The 20,865-nt window shown below is 37.2% G+C and overlaps 1 protein-coding gene across 16 annotated transcripts in view; it reads left to right on the top strand.

Annotated features, from left to right (window-relative positions):
- The window catches only part of SYNE1 (spectrin repeat containing nuclear envelope protein 1), a 465,519-nt gene that overhangs the window by 146,080 nt on the left and 298,574 nt on the right, over window positions 1-20,865 (top strand). For all 16 annotated transcript variants that reach the window (XM_059176745.1, XM_059176748.1, XM_059176749.1 and 13 more), the window contains 7 exons: window positions 7,353-7,465; window positions 8,019-8,187; window positions 13,769-13,865; window positions 14,730-14,932; window positions 16,806-16,970; window positions 17,435-17,587; window positions 18,565-18,708. In XM_059176745.1, the coding sequence (XP_059032728.1) occupies window positions 7,353-7,465; window positions 8,019-8,187; window positions 13,769-13,865; window positions 14,730-14,932; window positions 16,806-16,970; window positions 17,435-17,587; window positions 18,565-18,708 (1,044 nt within the window). The remainder of the gene's footprint in view (window positions 1-7,352; window positions 7,466-8,018; window positions 8,188-13,768; window positions 13,866-14,729; window positions 14,933-16,805; window positions 16,971-17,434; window positions 17,588-18,564; window positions 18,709-20,865) is intronic.

A 20,865-nucleotide genomic window follows, 5' to 3' on the forward strand; every position in this document is an offset into this window, starting at 1 on the left:
CAGGTCCTTAAAGTCATAGAGTCATAAAACAATGTCATTGTCAGTTAGAACATCAATTCTCTCTCACTTAAAATATATTTATTAGGTGCCTAGAATAAGATCAGCTTTGCTGATGTGGGCAATTTGAATCATTGTTGAAATAACTAAAATTCTAGGTCCCTTCAATAGTAGAAAAATCAGCCCATCAATCTGGTATTACTACTTTTTGCTGGTATATTGAGCTCATTTAGAAATGCAATATATACATCAAAAAGAGCACAATATAGGACGCATCAATACATAAGCAAGAAGGTTTTAGAATATTATCTTCCTATCGCAGTCTATAAGCAATGACGGCTTTGCCATGAAAACTTAGATATGCTATCAGGATCTAGAATTTTTCGTTTTCTGCATTACTCACATCATATATATATATATATATATATATATATATATATATATACACACACACACACACCACAAGACAATTGTTCATTGCTGAATACATAATAACTGTTGGAAAACTGGATTCAGATAGTTTTTAAAATATGTTTTTCGCAAAGAGGACATTTTATAAATGGTTTTACCAAAGCTTTTTAATAACTTGCATGTATATAGAGTCATATTATTCTGAAAAGCAAGATACACCTTTGCTAGCTTTTCTATTTTCCAGATGCCCTTAGGCTTAGTTATCTAGGAAGGTAAGAAATAGAGTTATAGCTAACTATGATTGAGCATTTAGCCACATTTCTGTCTTAAGTTCTTAATTTTGCTAAGCACTTGACATGTAAGATATGAGACAGGTAGTATTATCCTTATTTTGCAAATGATTAATTGTTAGGCAGAGAGAGGTTAAGTGTCTTGCCCAAAGTCACATAGCTGATAATCGAGATTGTTTTATAATTTGTTTATTTATCAGAGAAAGAGAGAGAGAGAGCAAAAGCAGGGGGAATGGCAGGCAGAAGAGAAGTAGGCTCCCTGCTGAGCAGGGAAGCTGTTGTGGGACTTGGTTCCTGTACCTGGACAGGACTCTGGGATCATGACCTGAGCCAAAGGCAGATATTTAACCCACTGAGCCACCTCAACATCCCTAATCCAGATTCTTTTAAACACTAATCTTAAACCATGTCCACAAAGCTATCGCATAATACATGTAGAGCAATTAAAATTCCTTATTTTTAGTAGTAGTATTGCTTTGGACAGGGCTTTCAGTCGTAAGGGATCATAAAAGTAGCCATCAAACTCTACCACCTACTACCCATCCCTACTGTAGTCATCAGCCCTACCTAGATCACTTCTCCTGTTTTGAATTTTATTTCTTGCATGACAATGTATGCCATAATTCTTAATAACTTCAGTAACCCACAGATGATCCTACCAATAGCCTGGCCTTTTAGTTTCTGGGTCTCTTGTCTTCCAGGGACCCCATCCTACACCCTCTTCTAGCCCTTCAAGACACAGGCATAGTCCGCAGCTTGTCATCACCAGTAACTGAACCCACCCCTCCCCCCCGACACACAAACTCTTTTTCAAGCACCTATCTTACTGTCTAACCAATTTTGCCCCAACTCTAAATTGCCTGGACTCTCTGCCCTATAACCCATGATTTTTACTGCCTCTCCCCGTCTTCATGTCATCCTTGCTCTTGATCTTCTACCTAAACTCAGTGCTGAATCAGGAAAGGTCATCACTTGTACACACACTCGTTGTCTTGACCAAGTTTCCTTTGTCCTGTGGGCCTGGTTAAAATACAACCCTGGTTATAGCCCACTCACTGCCTAGTGCCCCCCCCCCCCACACACACCATATGTAGCTGAGTGTGGCTGCAGAGAAACACACCCCCAGGCACGATGACTAACCCAGCTGGGTCCCTAATGCTGCCTGGCACTCCAGAGGCATTTCCCAACTCCATCGCCTCTTTATTTTGGGGACAACTGTTCCACCTTTTCTCTTCAAATCTCCCACACCTCCTCCCAGATCCTTACTCTTCGCTGGGGACACTGCTTCCTATTTCTCTGAGAAAATAGAAGCAATCAAAAAAGAATTTCCGCAGGCTCCCACGACCACATCAACCCACCTACATGCATCTGTGCCCGAATACTCAGTCTTCACTTCTGTTACTAGGGATGGACCATCTGTGCCGCGAACGGAGACCAGCCCCTCCACATGTGTATGAGCCCCCATCCTCTCTGCTTTCCTCCAGTAAACAATTCCTGCACTTCTTGCCTTTTGAAAAATTGTTTTCCCTCTCTCTGCTGGCTTTCTTTCCCACCCACGTAAAGTATATGCTGTTAATCCTCTTGTCTTAAAGACTCCTTTAAGAAGAATCAACAAAATTTAAAAAATAGAACCTGTCTTTCGTAACCCTCCCTTCTCCTCTGGTTACTGTGTCTTCTCCCTCCTCCTTTCTCAATGAGGCTCTTTGAAAGAATTACCTGTGCTCATTTAGGTTTCAGGATTCTCTTCTCCAGTGCTTTTGAGAACCCATTCCAGCCGAGCTTTCTCTTGCCTGCTGTTCAGGCCAGGTTCATGAGAGTCATCCTTCCTCACTCAGCGCTCAATTCTCAGTTCTCATCCTACCTCGCCTATCAAAAGCATTTCACATAGTTATTTCCTTATCCTTGAACCACTTTCTTTCTTTTTTTTTTCTTTTTTCAGATTTTATTTATTTATTTGGCAGAGAGAGAGATCAGAAGTAGGCAGAGAGGCAGGCAGAGAAGGAGGGGGAAGCAGGCTCCCTGCTGAGCAGAGAGCCCCTTGTGGGACTCGATCCCAGGACCCTGAGATCAATAGCTGAGCTGAAGGCAGAGGCTTAACCCACTGAGCCACCCAGGCACCCCAACTTGAACCACTTTCTTCATTTTGGTTTCCTCATTTTCTTTCTACCCTTCTGGCTATGCTTCTAACGTTTCGTGATCTTTCCACAAATATTTACTGCATATTCTCTATCTGCAGAATTAATGTTCTCGGCATTTGTGTAATGCACCCGAAGAAAAACAGAAAAATTCCTACACTCATGTAATTTCCCTTGTAATGGGAGGAGGTGGATAAGAAATACTAAATGTAACTAAGTAATAAATAAATTATGTATTAGGTTAGAAAGTCAAAGGACAAAGAGTATTAAGGGTGTCACAGTTTTAACTAAGGCTGTCACTGAAACCTTGCTGAAAAGATGTTATCGAATGGGCAAGCACATTCCCATCTGAACCCCTTTGCCCTTGCCATTGTTCCGGAATGTTCTCTGTCCTTAGCCTGAAACATTCTCACATTGATTAATCTCAGTACATTCTTCCTCATTTCCTTTGGGCCTTTACTGAAAAGTCAACTCTTAGTCAGCATTTTTTCACCCACCCCTTTGAAACTACCACCCCTTTTCCCTCTTCCCTGCTTGATTATTCTCTTTGGCATTTATCTGCATTCTCAACCACTATTTCAACTGCTATTTTAATTATGTATCTCATTTACTGCTTGATTTCCTATACACTAGTATCAACTCCATAAGGGCAAGAATTATTGTTTGTTTTTTTCCTGTTTATTCCCAGCCCCTATAAATGATGAGAAATAGTCAGAATTTTAAGTGGGTCAGTAATACAGATTCATACTTACTGGGAAATTGTCCCTTTGACTAAGTTTTCAAAATCATTGGCATAAAATTGTTCAAAATATTCTCTGGTAATCTTTTTCATGTAGTTAAGCCCCTATTTTCTCCTCAATATTATTTCTTTGCACTTCCTGACTTTCCTTAATTGTGCTTTTGGCACTGCTGATTTTCCCTGTCATAACTTTCTTTCCCATCTACTTTCTTACAGAAGAATGGTGGTACCACTCTGTCTGTTATGTGAGAATAGAGACTGGGTTAGTAACAGAGGGTAGAAGCCAGGGAACCAGTCTCAATATCCACGGAGGGTGGCTTGAGCCCGGATTGTAGTTGCAGAGATGGTGAGAAATGGTCAGATTCTGAATATTGTTAAGGCAGAGCAATTTTTGGCATTAGATACTGATTATGAAAAAAAGGAGAGTCATATGAGACACTGTTTTTTTCAACTGAGCATTTGGAAGAATGGGGTCTCCATCAGTTGAGACGGAGAGACAGTAAAGCAGGTTTGGAGAAAGCCCAGGTGTTCAGCCTGGGGCACAGTATATATGTGGCATATATGTATATTATATTATAATTATGTTTTATATATATATGGCACAGGATATGTGGCATAGATAATAAGAGATCAGTGACAGGAGCTCAGGACACAGATGTAGGATGGAGATAAATATTCAGACTCATTGCTATATAGAAGGATGTCAGAAGCTCTGAGACTAAAGAAATTAAGGAAGTATATACAGAGGAAAAAACCTGTCAAGAACTGAGCCCTGAAGGGAATCTAACATCAGGAGATCAAAGCGTAGAAGATGAACCAGCAGAAGAGTATGAGCAAGAGTGCTCTATGAGGTGGGAGGGAATCCAGCTCCTGTGCTCTTTTAGAAGCTACGAGAAGCGGTGCCTCATGGATGGGGCATTACCCTAACGGGTAACATGGCCACAGCAGTGCTTTTAAAATACAAGTCAGTTCATATCAGCCCTCTCAAAACTTCCCACTGGCTCCCACCTGTTCCAAATAAGCATTCCCAAAGTCTTACAAGAGCCCACGAGGCCCCCAGAGCGGCCCCATCGCCCCTGGCTTTCCCTCCGCTCTCCGCCACCTGCCACCCCACTTGTTCCTTCGCTTCATCTAGGTTGCTGAGAGAGGGGCTTTGGTAGCTCCCACAGCCACGTGGTTTTGTCAGTCTCCCTGTAGTTTTGTCGGTTTTTACTCTAAATATTTTGAGGCTTACTAGACATGTTCAAGTTCAGAGTTAAGATAGCCACTAGTAGAGGAAGTGGTGATGCAACATGGAGGCTTAAGTGGGTAGAAGAAGAATAAATGAAACAAGATGGGATTGGGAGGGAGACAAACCATAAGTGACTCTTAATCTCACAAAACAAACTGAGGGTTGCCGGGGGGAGGGGGTTTGGGAGAAGGGGGTGGGATTATGGACATTGGGGAGGGTATGTGATTTGGTGAGTGCTATGAAGTGTGTAAACCTGGTGATTCACAGACCTATACCCCTGGGGATAAAAATATATGTTTATAAAAAATAAAAAATTAAAAAAAAAAAAAAGATAGCCACTAGTAAATTAAAAGGCTTAGCCTTAAACGATTAATTACATATAATGATTTTATTCTCAAATCTATTTTGCCCGATATTGTTACACTCCTACCAGTTTCCTTTTGTTAGTATTTAAGTGTTCTGGCTCATTAGAACTCTGAGTTTCATTGTTTTCGCTTTCTCCAAGTTCCAAGACTCAAACTCCTACAGCAGTGGGTATAGATATTTGCCTCAAACAGTTAGCTTTTTCCATTTATTTTTGCTCACAGGTCTGTGATCCAGTTTGGGGGTCATATTTTAACGGGAGTTGGAGACCTAAAAGACTTTCCTTGCTTCCTGTGAGCCCACCAATGAGTGAAAGTCACATGCTGTGCTCAGCAACTAGCTGATTTTTAGTGCAATAGCCAGTGGCATCACACCAGCTATAGTTCCTTTATCATATTTTTGAAAACATTTTTGTTTGTTCTGATATCTTGTCAAGATTCTTTTTTTTTTTTAAAGATTTTATTTATTTATTTGACAGGCAGAGATCCCAAGTAAGTAGAGAGGCAGGAAGCAGGCTCCCTGCCAAGCAGAGAGCCCAATGCGGGGCTCGATCCCAAGATTCCAGGATCATGTCCTGAGCCGAAGGCAGAGGCTTTAACCCCCTGAACCACCCAGGCACCCCTCTTCTCAAGATTCTTTCCATTGGCTAGATACTGACTATAGAAAGGAAAGCTGTTTAGAAAACAACTGGACATACGAGTGTTCTAATAGAGTCCCAGAACCCTGCTCATATATTAACATGTAGTCATATATAATACATCAGAGCTGTGTGGGGTAATGGCTCTAAATTTGCTCTGCTCTCACTTGTAGGAGTCTCAGCCAAGATCATAAGCCACAGAAGTGTGTCTAGATGTTATAAAGGAGGCAAGGAGTGACTACTCCCAGTCATTAGCTGTTTTAGGTTGGTCTTTTGTCCCCTGTGATCAGCTCCTGCACACAGCGGTCTTCCTCTGGGCATGAGTGGCTTGTGAATATCTGTACAGTTACCCATGCAAATATACCAGGATAGAAATACTATGGCCTTAGAGTTTTCTACAGTGTAAAAAGTAATGCCCTCATGTTAAAAGGCACAAACACATACGTCTTTACGTGAGCAAGCACATATAACCTTAACATATTTAAATTATTATTTTCAGTTAGTCAACCTATAGTATAACCTTAACGTTTTAATTTATATGTGGGAGCCTTCATTTTTTCCCCCTTCCATCAGTGTTTCTCTTAAGGCTTTAGAATGTTTTTTTGCTTCTCTTTTCTCCAATTAATCCACTAAATCTCAATGTGAGCTAAACACTGTTAATCTTAATGGATCATTCTGGTGGTCTAATGGGTCTTTTCAGTGAGTGACAAGCTATTGGGTATTTATTCTCATACTGAGAAACAAACTAAACTATAGAAAATATGGCATGAACCACATTTCATCTTTGCTTCTGGGTGAGAAGTTGGCTAGGAACCGTGACATACCTGTAAGTCTTTATACAACTCAGTCTACCGACAGTGAAAAACTCAGAAAACAAATCTAGATAAGTTATTAAAATTTGTGTGGTTCTATATAGCGTACAAAGAATATTTGTAAAGATCACATTTGATCTTCCCACTCTGATATCTATGGAACATTCCCTGTGCTTGTTTAAAATCTTCTAAACCATAAGAGTATTTTCATAATATTGTGATATTATTGACTTAAAGGGTGAACAAGTAGCACTGTATTGTAGTCCACATGCATTCAAAATAAAATAACAGGAGAGTAATATATACATGTGTGAATGTGTGTGTATTACCATTAAAGGGTTAAGCCAGTTGCCTTTAGTTTACAGCTTCTAAAAACCAGTATATTCAAAATCAAGGAAGGAGGAAAATCCTAACAAATCTTTGTTTATAGCAGTAACTACATTTTCCTTTGGACCATGTGCCTTTAAAATGTCTGAATGCATTGCCGTGCAAGTGTCATGTGTGTTTAAAAGATGCCATAGTTATTAGATACAGCTCTAGCACAGGCCTTATAGACCAGCACCAGGGCTCCTGGACAAGGTAAAAACCTACAAGAGGCACCAAGCCACATATGGATGTAGCTGCACGATCGGATTGTTGAGTACATTGACTCATCGGGCAGGCTGAAAATTATGCTTCTTAGCCTCCTGTGAACATGTTTTCTCATTTTTTTTTTATTTTTTTAAATTGTATCTTAGGATCTGCTTCAAAACACAGATGCCCACAAAAGAGCATTCCATGAAATCTACCGGACCAGGTCTGTTAACGGGATCCCAGTGCCACCTGATCAGTTAGAGGACATGGCCGAGAGGTAAGAGGACGGCTGATTATAAATGAAGTGTCTTTTTTTAAATGCTTGGTGGGTGTTTTTTCCATTTCTTTTCTTTTCAATGAATTGATTTTTTTCTTTACAGAGATGCTTTCATTCGGTACATAAAAATCGAGTTCCCGTAACATATGCTAAGAATGCCAATGTTCTAATGTATTATTGTTTGAAAAGAGTAGACCTGAATATACCCACAGCCTGGAAATCACAGAAATGGTTTCTTCAGAGACTGTATTTTTATTCAGTACTGTGAGGAACATTATGTAATATTACAAAAACAGCTTATAAAAGAAACAGATGAGAGTTGCCTTGGCAGGGGAAAGAACTAAATTAAATACTTCACTCAATCATGATTTGCCTTTAAATCCAGAGCTAGAAAAGGAGTCAGATCTCCTGATACTGATTGATCAGCCAGAGTTTAGAAGACCTTGTGCCTGCTATTATATTTAGCACTGACGTGTAACGTGTAACAGGTTAAGTAAGCACCGTTCTGTTACTATTAGTTACATTCTGTAAATTCTCGGTGTTTTATTTCTAGGTTTCATTTTGTTTCCTCCACATCAGAGCTGCACTTAATGAAAATGGAATTTCTAGAATTAAAGTACCGTCTGCTCTCACTGCTGGTTCTTGCAGAGTCAAAGCTGAAATCTTGGATCATCAAGTATGGGAGGAGAGAGTCAGTGGAGCTGCTTCTGCAAAACTACATCGTAAGTCTCCCTGGTGCTTTGAAAAAGAAATCAGAAGACACATGGGTTTAGCATTTTGTACCTACCAGTTTATTTGACACTATTATTTTTATCTTGAGTTTAAAGGTACAAGGATGTTAAATGGGCTTGATGTAAGTTAGCTCTTTGCAATAATCTGAAATATTCACCTATGTCCTTTGGAAAAATAGAAGGATTTTGCTCTAGTAACCATACTAAACCCTTGTAACTGGCTTTATTGCTTAGGAAAAAAAAAGTTTTGACATTGCATACCCATGACTTTGATTGTGAGCTCACCGTTGAAACTGAGTTAAAAATACTTATGTCATGTTTCTAAAAAACAATCATTCTCTGTTATTCACATGGGAACTATAATATGTATGTCTCCAAGTTTCATTGCTTCTCGTGTGCATGCAGGAAAAGTAAAATTCTTGTCTCTGAGTCTCTGTACCAATTTAATTTTTATGGATCATCATGTATTTTGGGCTATCAGTATGAATAATTCCATATCTACATAGAATAGTAGCCCTCTATTAATGAAGATATTAGGTTGTTCTCTAACTAGCAGTTTCTATTTACATGTAATAGAGAATTATTTATTAAAGGTAGTTTATTTCTGTTAAACAGCCCTCCCACAAATTTATTAGCAATACAGATTTGCTTTCAAAGTTATTATGCGTAAGTCATCTCAGTCCTGTACCACTCCATTTGTGTTTAATCATATATTCTAAATGAGAAATTATTAAATTTAAAATCTAAGCCCATTTCTAATATGACTAGTCGGAGCAGCTCTGTAACTGGTATGACTGAATGTTTGTTGAAACCATATCATTATTGAAGCATTCTAGAATCAGAATATATTTTGCTACATTTTAATTCGATTTTTAAAGTGATGAATGAACAAGATGCATTTGGGAAAAAAATACATTTACAGTAGAATCTTTCTTTAGGGTTACTACAATTGTCTTGGAAATATGTGTCAAAAATGTGCAATCTGTTATGATGTGTTCCCTTATTCTAATTATTTTGGAAAATAATGAAAAATCTTACTTTTTAAGTTTGAGCAATTACTTTAGTCTTTTAAGCATTAGCACAGATAAGCATTTGTATTTTGGGGTTTAGTCATGTCAGTGGTACACAATGAGCTCAGCAGGTAATTATGCAGGATCCCTCTTTGTTCTCCTGATTTAAGGACAATCAGATCGAATGCCTAATGGGAATTTTCCACCAGGTTAATGTTCTAATAAAAGGATGTTAGTAATTCTTTTTTTTTTTTTGGATGTTAGTAATTCTCTTTGAACTTCTCAAATAAAAGATATGTAAGTAGAGAGTTATATATTAATAATTTAAAAAATTAATGTTAATTAAAAAAAAAAACCTAGTTCTCCTTTCTCCATAAAGTAAAGAGAAGTTCACTAAGCTGCTGGTTTTAAACTGCTTCATCACTTTTAACTACTGGTAAACTTGCCAATTTCACAACAAATGTAGCACATTTGCATGAACATTTCTTAATATTTTTATTCCATGGTGAAAAACACCTATTTATTGCTAACCCTTCTTTTCTATGAAGGGCCTTACAGTATTTTTTTGTTTAATAGTTTTAGTAATTGTGGACTATTGAGTGTCCCCCATGAACCCATTGTGTTCCCTGTGTCATCTTGTATCCTAGTGACAACCCTAGGGCATGGGCATTTCCATATAGTTTCACTGAGAGAAATAGAGCCTTTCAGCGCTCACCCCACATGTTCCAGGTGGCACAGTTGATAAGAAGTAGACTCTTGGTAAGAAGTTGGTTAAGAAGAAGACTCAAATCCTGACTCTTCAGGATTTGAAGTCACATCATTCCAAACCAAAAGTTTCGGCACTGAACCTGACTAACAAAATGGGCTGGGAAAGTTTTGTTATTGTTGTTGTGTTGTTTAACTTAAAAGACCAAATAATTAAAACGATCTCCTGTAGCTTGGTGAAGTAAGGAATGCAGCTCACATAAATATTAGTTACACTTAATGTTAGTTCATATTTAACAATATTTTACACTTACATACATATAGTTTGATAGTGACGGTGACAGAAATAATAATTTCTTTTTTTTTTAAGTTTTATTTATTTATTTATTTGACAGAGAGAAAGATTACAAGTAGGCAGAGAGGCAGGCAGGGGTGGGGAGAAGCAGACTCCCCACTGAGCAGAGAGCCCAATGCGAGGCTCGGGCCCAGGACCCTGAGATCATGACCTGAGCTGAAGGCAGAGGCTCTACCCCACTGAGCCACCCAGGCACCCCAGAAATAATAATTTCTGTTTAGGCATGATATTGGGGCAGAGTGGGGTGAAGTAGGGGAGATATTAGTCTGGCCACCAGTCACATGGAAATGTGTTGAATTATAGTTCAACTACTTACAACCCATGTGACTTCCTAAATAACTTAATTTCTAGGAGACTTGTCTTTCCCAAATTATTAGTAATGATGATGATGATGATGATGATGATGATAGAATTCTAGGGACTTTTGTAGGGAAGATGGACACATATTACTTTCCTTTTATCTCACACCCCCTATAGCTTCTCTCATCCCTTTGGAATTTGTGAGAAAATAATTTTCTTTAGGATGGACTATTTCAAAGAGTGAAGACTTCCAAATAAAATAATAAAGTCAGGTTCTTAAATCTAATCCTTTCCTTAGTTTCTAAAAAATATGTATTCTAATGAGCCATATGCTGTTCTACATCATCTATTAACCAAAGTAATATGCAGGATGTAAAAGTTCCATAATTATCTTTTCCTTAGTTTGAATTTTCAATTCAGTCTTCTTCATATGCAAAAAACCCACCATGTTTTAAAGGGTTAGAGAATCAGAAAACGTGCTTCCTACTTACCTCTGTACTAGGTGCTCAAGTGTGCAGCTGCCGTGTGTTTAAGAAACTTTTGGAACATACTCCCCAAATACTTGCTAATTCAACCTGGGCCACATGCTATTTGTAAGAGATTTCATACTGTACTATAAATCAGAGATCATGGGTTTGGATTTTGCTGTCATACTTGTTCTTGACATGACCATGCTTGTTAACACATGCTCCAGTTTTACTATGGAAGAAATAGGATAATTCATTCTTTTCCATAGAAGGAGAGCTCTTGGAATCGTGGCCTGTGTGAATGCAGCATAAGTAATGTGAACACTTATTTTATTATTTGTGATTATTTTATTAATGTAAGTAGGCAAGTCTGATAAAACCTCTTCTCAAGGATGATTTCTTAAATCTTAAATTACCTGGCTTAGCTCCGTTCAAGTGAAATCAATGAATGAAATTTATGTATCTCTATATTTATCTTGTGAGAGAAGTTTGGTTATCTTCCACTAATACTTTGGATTTAGCAGGATAAAGAGAGATCTTCTTTTTCTTGAAGTGCCATCAACTTTACCATGGCTTATTTGTTGAACTTGATAGCCAAATGTAAACCTTATTTTTATTTTTTTCAATAATTATATAGTTCTTTGTTTTTAAGATTTTATTTATTTGAGAGAGAGAGAGAAGTGGCAGGAGCGGGGGGAGGGGCAAAAGGAGAGGGAGAAGCAGACTCCCCACCGAGCAGGGAGCCCCTAAGCAGGCTCTGTCCCAGGACTCTGCCATCATGATCTGAGCTGAAGGCAGACACTTAACTGACTGAGCCATCCAAGTGCCCTGTAAGCCTAATTTTTAAAGGAAAAAATTAATCCTATCATTATTTTAAATATACATTTGCATTTTCTTTTGCACCCTTCTGAGAGACTGTCTAGTTAGCTCATGGTAAAAAGGAGTTTTAGCAGTCCTCCTGCTAAAATGATATTAATATGCAAAATAATTCATGCTATGAAATGAGTTTACTCTGTGTTCAGAAAGAAAAAAGTGTCAAAATAAATGAAACAGTTAAAAGGTAAAATAACAAATAAATAAAGTATCTTCCTTCAAAAATTAATTGCCTAGTCTTTCTAATAGAAAGGCTCAAAAACACTTTAATGAGTCCCTACAACATTTATAATATTCTTTAAAAATATCCTGTTCTTACCCTTGGAAATGAAACAAAATAAACTTTTCTCTTGTTCATTTGTAATTAATTTGTAAACAATCCAAGCAAAAGCATATTTAATGAAGTCTGTCCAATATAGGCACTATTTCCCATTCCTCACACACTTAGAACAATTGTTTTTTCATTAGCTTCTTGACATTTGCTCCAAAAATAAACAGAGAATATTTTTTAAACATTGCCAAATATATTTATCTCTTCAATTGTCTGCAGTGTCTTGCACATTAGGTGTAACTTTCCTTTTCTGAACAAATTATGATATATGTTCATTTGGTTTAGTTATTCCAAAATTAAATTGCCATAAATTACTCTTTCCCTATTTGGGGAACAGGGAAGTTAAGGGAGTTGAACATGAGGCCAAATAATCACTTAACCAATTAATTGCTTTACTTACCAAAGTAATACAGCCTGTTAAAATATTGAAATAAGTGTTCCTCATGGAACCCTTCATTCCAGGTAACTCGCAGCTTTTCCTAGTTACTATATTCCTGAAAAGTAACTTATATATAGGTAAAGTGCTTTGTAAAGATGAAATGCTAGAAATATATTATGCATGGAATGTTTTTAAGTGTTATCTTAAAATATAAAAATTTATCAGTAAAATTGAGGGAAGTCTATGACATTATGAAGTTTTATATCTGCACTCAAATATTTTACATCTGTGTATTAAAAGTATTCATGAACATATCACACTGGACTTCAGCTGGTTTTTAAAAGCTAATTTTGCATTTTATAATAGAGACACTTATCAAGTATTTTACTCGGTTCAAATCATAGGAACTAGTTGTACTATTAAAACGTTGATAACCTATATTTGCATTTTTTTTTCTTACTACAACAGGACTAATCTTCAAAACAGGGGTTATTTCATATTTCCTGGAGTTAACAATAAAATTTACCTAAGGATTTCTTGCGTGTTCTAAATTGTATTGTGCCCATTTGCTGATGGTGGCTCTGTTACATATGTAAATTACATATAGCTATAGACATGGCTTATCTGTAATTTTTACACTTGTGGACGGGCTATGTGATTATTTAAAATTTTTCTGCTTGTAAACATTTTTTGTACTATTTATTTTAAAGGAAATGTGCAATGTGCCATTTATTTATAATCCAACTTCCTCAGAGCCATCATTCACCAGAATTAATGTTCAAAGAGCAACAAAATCCCACAGCTCAAACACAGTTGGACAAGAAAATGTTCTTCCAAATTTAGTGCTTTCTAAATGTTAGCCCCAGGTTGTCTGGAGAGACTTCAGTCTCTTCTAAAAACAAACCCTTGTGTGGAGAAATAGAATACTTTCTCAATAGTGCTGAGTTAGAATTAAAAGTGTGGAATCAATTTATAGTCTGAGAATAACCAGATTATTTTATAGCAGTTGAATTAATTTGCTGGGTTTTTTTTTACAAGTGTGAGGTTGGCAAATTTGGGCAAAATACCCTCATTCCTCTCTTGAAGAAATGGACTTTGGTATTTCTTCTTATGCCTAGGGTTTGCCATCTTCTAACCACTCCCCCTTTCTAGTCTTTTATAGAAAATACCAAGTTCTTTGAGCAGTATGAAGTGACATACCAGATCTTGAAACAGACAGCAGAGATGTACGTCCAAGCTGACGGGTCAGGTAAAACACATGATAGAACTGGCTGAACTGTTGAATGCAGTATAATTTAGAACCTATAGGTTTCTGTGATCAGATTTTTTTTTTTTCCCTGCTGAATCTTTCTGTGACCATGCCATGGGCCTGGAGAGCACATATTGGCTTCAGTCCAATTGACTTTGTGCAACGCCTGTCTGACTTATATAATCGTACTGTGTGTGTGTGCATGTCTCTGTGTGTCATCTTCTGAGAAGAGGTAAAACAAACAAACAAATAAACAAAAACCCAAAGCATTCATTTTCTAAATTGCTATTTTCTAAACTATTTTCAATTCTGATAATTAGATAAAAAAGAGGTAACTTGAATATTATCAAGTGAATGAAAAGTTAGTGTGAAGGCGCATGTTGTAAAATATGTTTGCTTCATTTTGTAAATAGGTCTATCATGTTTGTCAAAAATGAATTACCGCTTTTGTGACCAATACTAGATATGTGACCATGTATTTGAGTGCATATAAAATGTGAAAAAAATACATGTCATTCATTGCATTCCCATTTATCAAAAATTTTAAATGTATTATCACTTTAACCTTTATAAATGCCTGTGAATATAGTATAACATATTCCTAGCATTAGCTGAAAGAAATTGTAACATGTCATCTTTTAGCTTTATAATCTAAAGAAGAATTATAAGAAGAATTATAATTATATTTATAATTATATAATATAATATATAATTTATAATTATATAATTATAATGATAAATAATAATTATTTATGATTATAATTATAAGAAGAATTATAATTGCACAGAGTATAGACCATAGGGGAAAAAATAACTTGGTGGATTTAAAATATAAAGGGTTATAATTTGTTGTATCTGTCTTAGTGGAAGAAGCCGAGAATGTGATGAAATTCATGAACGAAACCACTGCCCAGTGGCGGAACCTCTCAGTAGAAGTCCGAAGCGTTCGGAGCATGCTGGAGGAAGTAATTGCTAACTGGGATCGATATGGCAACACTGTGGCCAGTCTTCAGGCCTGGCTAGAGGATGCAGAGAAAATGCTAAATCAGTCAGAGCATGCCAAAAAGGTAAGATTGCCTCTTACCAAAGGAAAGGAATACACCCAAACTTAACAAGAGACATAGCAGAGTTCTCTAGGGAGTGTTACATATTCATAAATGGGACTCCAGATTCTTGACTTTGCCTGCTCTCAGCTTGATAAATTATTTTAGGCCAAGAAATACACTGCTTTATAGAGGTTACGTTAAAACAGTTCCCTCTGATCAGTTCAGTGTTTTGCTTTTGCATTCAGAAAAGCAGGAACCTATGGAGGGACAGCCAAACCCCCAGGAAGCCCAGGGGGCAACAGAGGTCGGTATACTTACCATTAGGTCTGTATGTGGAGGACACTGATCTCTGTGGATTTCCTCATTTTGGAGAGGACAACATAATACTGATTCTGTGTAATGACACACACCAGCTGGACATCTGGGTCATCAGATTTTTTTTCTCTTTGGATATTCTTTTTTTGGATTTTATCAGCCCTCCGACAAGGGTTGAGTGGCCAAAGTGGGCAAGAGTGATATTTTTTGTTCATTTACAGATGTATGTATGGGTTTAAGAGGTACCGTTTTACTTTAATGTCACATACATTAAAATGTATAAAATGGATTGACTTCTGTATATGTACTTCTTAATGGGAACTGATATTTTCTCATGAAAAATTAATTTATATGTAAAATGCCAGGCTTCCATTAAAAAGTATAGTAAATACATTAGAATTAGTGCTTGCTATCCAAGATTGGTTCTTCTATTATTGTGTTATGCAAGTAGATGCATAATTTTTAAATGTTTAGCACTCTATATTTCACATAGATTAAATATTCTTGTGTTGTTGAGGTTGATAAGAACTGTATGCCCATACAGATTTTGGCTTTTCTGATTAGACTGGCAGTGCCCTAGTAGATGTCATAGGTGTTCATTTCATCCAAGGGATTATAACCACCAGAAACAGAAGTGTTCTCTTCTATTTATTATAAGTCCTCCCACATATGGCTTATAAAATAGATTTTGAATTATCTTTGGTATCCTTGGTTTTTACTGTGGTATGTGTGTATATGTATGCACAAGCACATATATATTAACTTGAAATCAGCAGAAAACTACTTCATTGCCAAGTGAGTAACCTTAAACAAACAAGAAACGATATTACTGTATTAAGTCTTCTTTGGCCCAGATTTTTAATTTTTAAAAAATTTCCTTCAATGATTTATATCCATGATTGTTAATTATCTTCATGTATTATATTCTGGTTTTAAACCCCAAAATAATAGGTCAAAGTTTGTTTATAAGTTTTAAACAAAACTATAAATTACTGTAAAATACCATACCTTTTATATGACTCTGGCTCTGGTATTTACCAGCCCGAAGACTATGTACACATCCTTTACACTTACAGAAATTCAGTTTTTTCATCTGTAAAATAGGAACAACAGAAAATGTCTATCATGTTTCGTTTTGTCTTCAGCAAAAGTTTTGGCAAAAAATAAAATTTTTTCTTGTAATAAGACACAGCATTTTTAGTTCCTGTTTTTTCTTTAAAGATTTTATTTATTTATTTGAGAGAGAGAGACAGTGAGAGAGAGCATGAGTGAGGAGAAGTCAGAGGGAGAAGCAGACTCCCCGTGGAGCTGGGAGCCCTATTGGGGACTCGATCCCAGGACTCCGGGATCATGACCTGAGCCGAAGGCAGTCGTAAAACCAACTGAGCCACCCAGGCGTCCCTTTAGTTCCTATTTTTGAACCTCTTTACTGAAAATTGTATTTGTAAAAAGAGCTAACATTTACCTTAAAATGTGTGCAAATTTAGAACAAAGATACTTCTCGTAGTTTGGTTACTTCCATATACTTTATTAATTTTTGGTCTGTGGTTTACAGTAGTGTGCATGGTTTATTTTATAGGATTTTTTCCGAAACTTGCCTCACTGGATACAGCAGCATGCTGCCATGAATGATGCGGGCAATTTCCTAATTGAAACGTGCGATGAGATGGTCTCCCGGGACCTTAAACAGCAGTTACTACTGTTGAATGGGCGATGGAGGGAGCTCTTCATGGAAGTCAAACAAGTGCGTCCTTCAGTCTCTATATGCTCAGAACATGCATATGTTAGAAACGTGGAGGTTTACAGTCTGTTTAGAGACTGTTTTATGGTTGTAGCATGGGCTTATTTAGGCAGAGTATAGATGTGTTTAGAACCTTTATGTTTATTTTGGGCCCTTTATTCTTTCCCTTTTATAATAGAGGAACGTTACAGAAATATATGGTTTGTTGAAGGATTCTACTGACATATGGAGCCTATAGATATGGAACAACTCATGTTTGAAATCATAATTCTTTGCTTCTATGCTAGTTCCTTTTTTTCTTTTCACAGCAATTGGACTTCCTTCAAGTGTATCTAAAATAAGAATCAGAAATTAGTATCTTTCTTAACGTATAGCAATTCCAGAGAGTGTGTGGATGTGAAGGTTACAGGCTCCCAGAGGTTCGACTTCACGGTTTTTCATGTTGTGCTCCTCCCGTTTCTTAACAGTATGCTCGGGCTGATGAGATGGACAGAATGAAAAAGGAGTACACAGACTGTGTGACCGCCCTGTCCGATTTTGCAACTGAAGCCCTTAAGAAAATGTCTGAACCCTTAGAAGTCTCTTTTCTTAATGTCAAGTTATTAACTCAAGACTTGGAGGTGAGGGGGGGTTTCTGGACAACAAAGTGAAAACCTGTTCTGTTGTGAGACGGAAGATCGCCGAAGTTAACCCAGACCATTGCCACGTTGTCCTATGTCTCTTGGGCACCATTTTGACATGTGTGCCTAACCTGATAGGCACTTCCAAATTGAAAAAAGTGCACTTAAATAAAAAAATCTATTTGGATTGTTTTTTAAGGATATGTTTTGACATAGATTAACTTCAAAATAGTTTTTTGATTCAGAGATTTTCTTTTCTACAACCGAATTACAAAGGACTAGGTGAAAACAGGAAACATCTACTAATTGTACCTCTACATAAATGCCTCTTCTACAAAGTGTTGCCTAAATGATTTGTGCTCTTTACATATTTTGAATACCTTACAGCTCTCAAAAATGAAGTAGTAAAAGAATATTTAATGACACGGAAAGCTTTTCTAATACACTATTAAGTGAGAAAAGCAAAAAAATTGTATCTTTTTGGTAAATATAAAAAAATGAGTATAAGAATGCACAGGGGAAAACATTAATGATGTGTAGTGATGAGGTGTGGGTCTGGTTATCACTGTGTGAGACTACGTAATTAACATTTTTTTATTATATCTGATTTATAAATTTTCTTTGATGACAATGTGTTACTTTTTTTAAGAAAAAGTAAGTTGTGTAATTGTGAAGGTCAGAGGAATTGGCCCCAATTAACATAATGTTTATATACTACATTAGCACACATATTTTGAAAGTGTACGGATTACTTCAGCTTGTCCGTATGTTAATTTAAGGATTCACAGTGACTTCTGAAGGAAAGGTTTTATACCGATAGATCATAAAGGAAAGCAGTAAGTGGAATCTCCAAAAATTTATTAGAAGTATAGGATTTTATACAGTACATATTGATTTTTGTCCAAACTTCTGTGGAATCCTGAAATGAAAAGGAAATGTACCGTGTATACCTTTGACTGTTTCAATGATTCATGCAGGACATTGAGCAGAGGGTACCTGTAATGGACGCCCAGTACAAGATGATTACCAAGACTGCACACCTCATTGCCAAAGAGAGCCCCCAAGAAGAAGCTAATGAAATGTTTGCAACCATGTCTAGGCTCAAGGAACAGCTAACCAAGGTGGGAACACACTTAAATGCATGACACACCGTGGTAGACCGACGCTGCCTTCCGTGTGCGTTACGCCTCCTCAGTCACACCCAGGGGCAAATCCTTCACCTGTTAAGAGATCATGCTTTTGTTTTTTCCTGGGATTCTTGATTTAGTAACTCTGTCATTTAGTAACTTTGTCATGAGTTTTAAAACTGAAACTATGGAGCTGATGTCATGTATTACCCCTGTTAATTTAGAAATACTAGGAGCTCTATTTAGAAAGATAGGTCTGCTCTGGAGGAATCAGAGGCCAGTTGAACGTGATAAAACAAAGGCAGGGGGAGAAAAAGAAGGGGAAGGAGGAGGAAGAAATCAGATATTTAAATGAGAACGAATTCCCAAATGCCCTTTTGTTGAGTTTTATTCGATATCCCCCGGCTCTAAGACTCTTTATGCTATTTTCTGCTGGCATGGCCACGAAGCAGCGAAAAAGTCTGCCCTTCCCAGCTCATGGAGCTGACTTTAAACTTAAGATCTATACATTTGTACCACCTGTGTCCAGAGAAGCCTGTGGATACCAAGCGCTAGCCATAAGACTTTGCTGTTCTGTTGAGGGACTTTCCTTAAAAGCTTTGGAAGTTCCATTGGGATTTTGTTTATCTATCTGCAGTTAAAAATTTTATGCGGATGGTATTGTTTGTGATGGGGTAATTAATTTCTGACAGAAGAAAGGAGTGACTATATAAATGAAGAGGAAAATCTTTTAATGAAGAATTAAGAAACAGAGAAAAAGAAAGCAGAGAAACCTGTTATTTAGGAGAGAGAAAAAGCAGAAAGAGAATAACCTACATGAAGTCAGTAGTGGAAAATTAATGAGGAATAAAGGAGACAGGTGAAAATACGAAGAATATGGTCTTGAAAAAATGAGAAAACTTCATTTGCCAAACTGGTATTAATTAGAATGTTAATTTCTAATTCTTTTTATTTTAACATTGAAGTTAAGATTAATTATAGAGATTGGGTGAATTCAAGGTCGATGTTGTTGATTTGATGACCTTCAAGCTTTTAGAGCCATACCTTGGGCTTGTACATCTTAGCCTAGGCCACGTTGATGATTTAGGGCAACCTCGGAGAAAGCAGATCCCACCTGTACCCCCATCTGAGTTGTTCAGCTTTTTGAAACTGCTCCTTCAGTTGTGGCATCTTAGTTAAGTTTCTGACTGTATCCAGGAAAGATTTCTAAAGCATACTTGATTTTTATGCATATGCAGATGGTCTTCATTTTGTTCAGAGTCATTTCAGCAGAGCCTTGTTGCAGTAGATTTCTTTGGTGAGTTTATCCTCCAGGCAGGGTATCCTACAGCATGAGAATGTTTATAATTTAAGAAAAAAGAGAATGGCGGGGCATCTGGGTGGCTCAGTGGTTTAAGCCTCTGCCTTTGGCTCAGGTCATGATCTCAGAGTCCTGCGATCGAGCCATGCATCGGGCTCTCTTCTCAGTGGGGAGCCTGCTTCCCCTCTCTCTCTCTCTCTGCCTCTCTGCCTACTTGTGATCTCTCTCTGTCAAATAAATAAATAAAATCTTAAAAAAAAAAAAATGAAGGAGAATGGTGGACTAACAAGTACTCAGTTTCTTTTCTTTGGCTCCCAAAAGTATGAATAATATTTGGGGAGCAATTCTAAGTAAAATAAATGGGGACAGGGAGATCTTAGAGAATGACCTGGTCCTGGATTCTAACATAAAGGTGATCAGGCAGAAACTTAATGGATCTCATGATCCTCAGGAGTGTATGGCCTCAGTATTAAGATTAAAGAATGCAAGTGCATGAAGCAATAAGAATTTTTTCAAAGACAAATAACAAGAGGGCTGAGTCAGTTCCGACTAGAGAGATATTCCCTGGCATGTGGACCTTGTAAATAAGTTGGTACACGACTTGTTCACTTGGGATGAGTTAGCTGATGGGCAGAGAGTAGGGAAGCATGGAGCTGGGGGAGGTGGAAAAGCAGAAGGTCTGCCTGGGAAGAATGAGTCAGCAAAGTTACAGGTTTGACTAGAGTTAAGGATTCAAGTAGTAGAGACCCAGAAAATGAAGTTGGAAGGTCAGTCTAGAGAATGTAATTCACGGTCTCCGGTCAAATTCTGAGGCCAAAGCGAAGAGGAGCTGCATAGTTTAAGAGATGGAA

This window comes from Mustela lutreola, chromosome 6 (assembly GCF_030435805.1).
Source record: "Mustela lutreola isolate mMusLut2 chromosome 6, mMusLut2.pri, whole genome shotgun sequence".
In the NCBI taxonomy this organism is placed as follows: Eukaryota; Metazoa; Chordata; class Mammalia; order Carnivora; family Mustelidae; genus Mustela; species Mustela lutreola.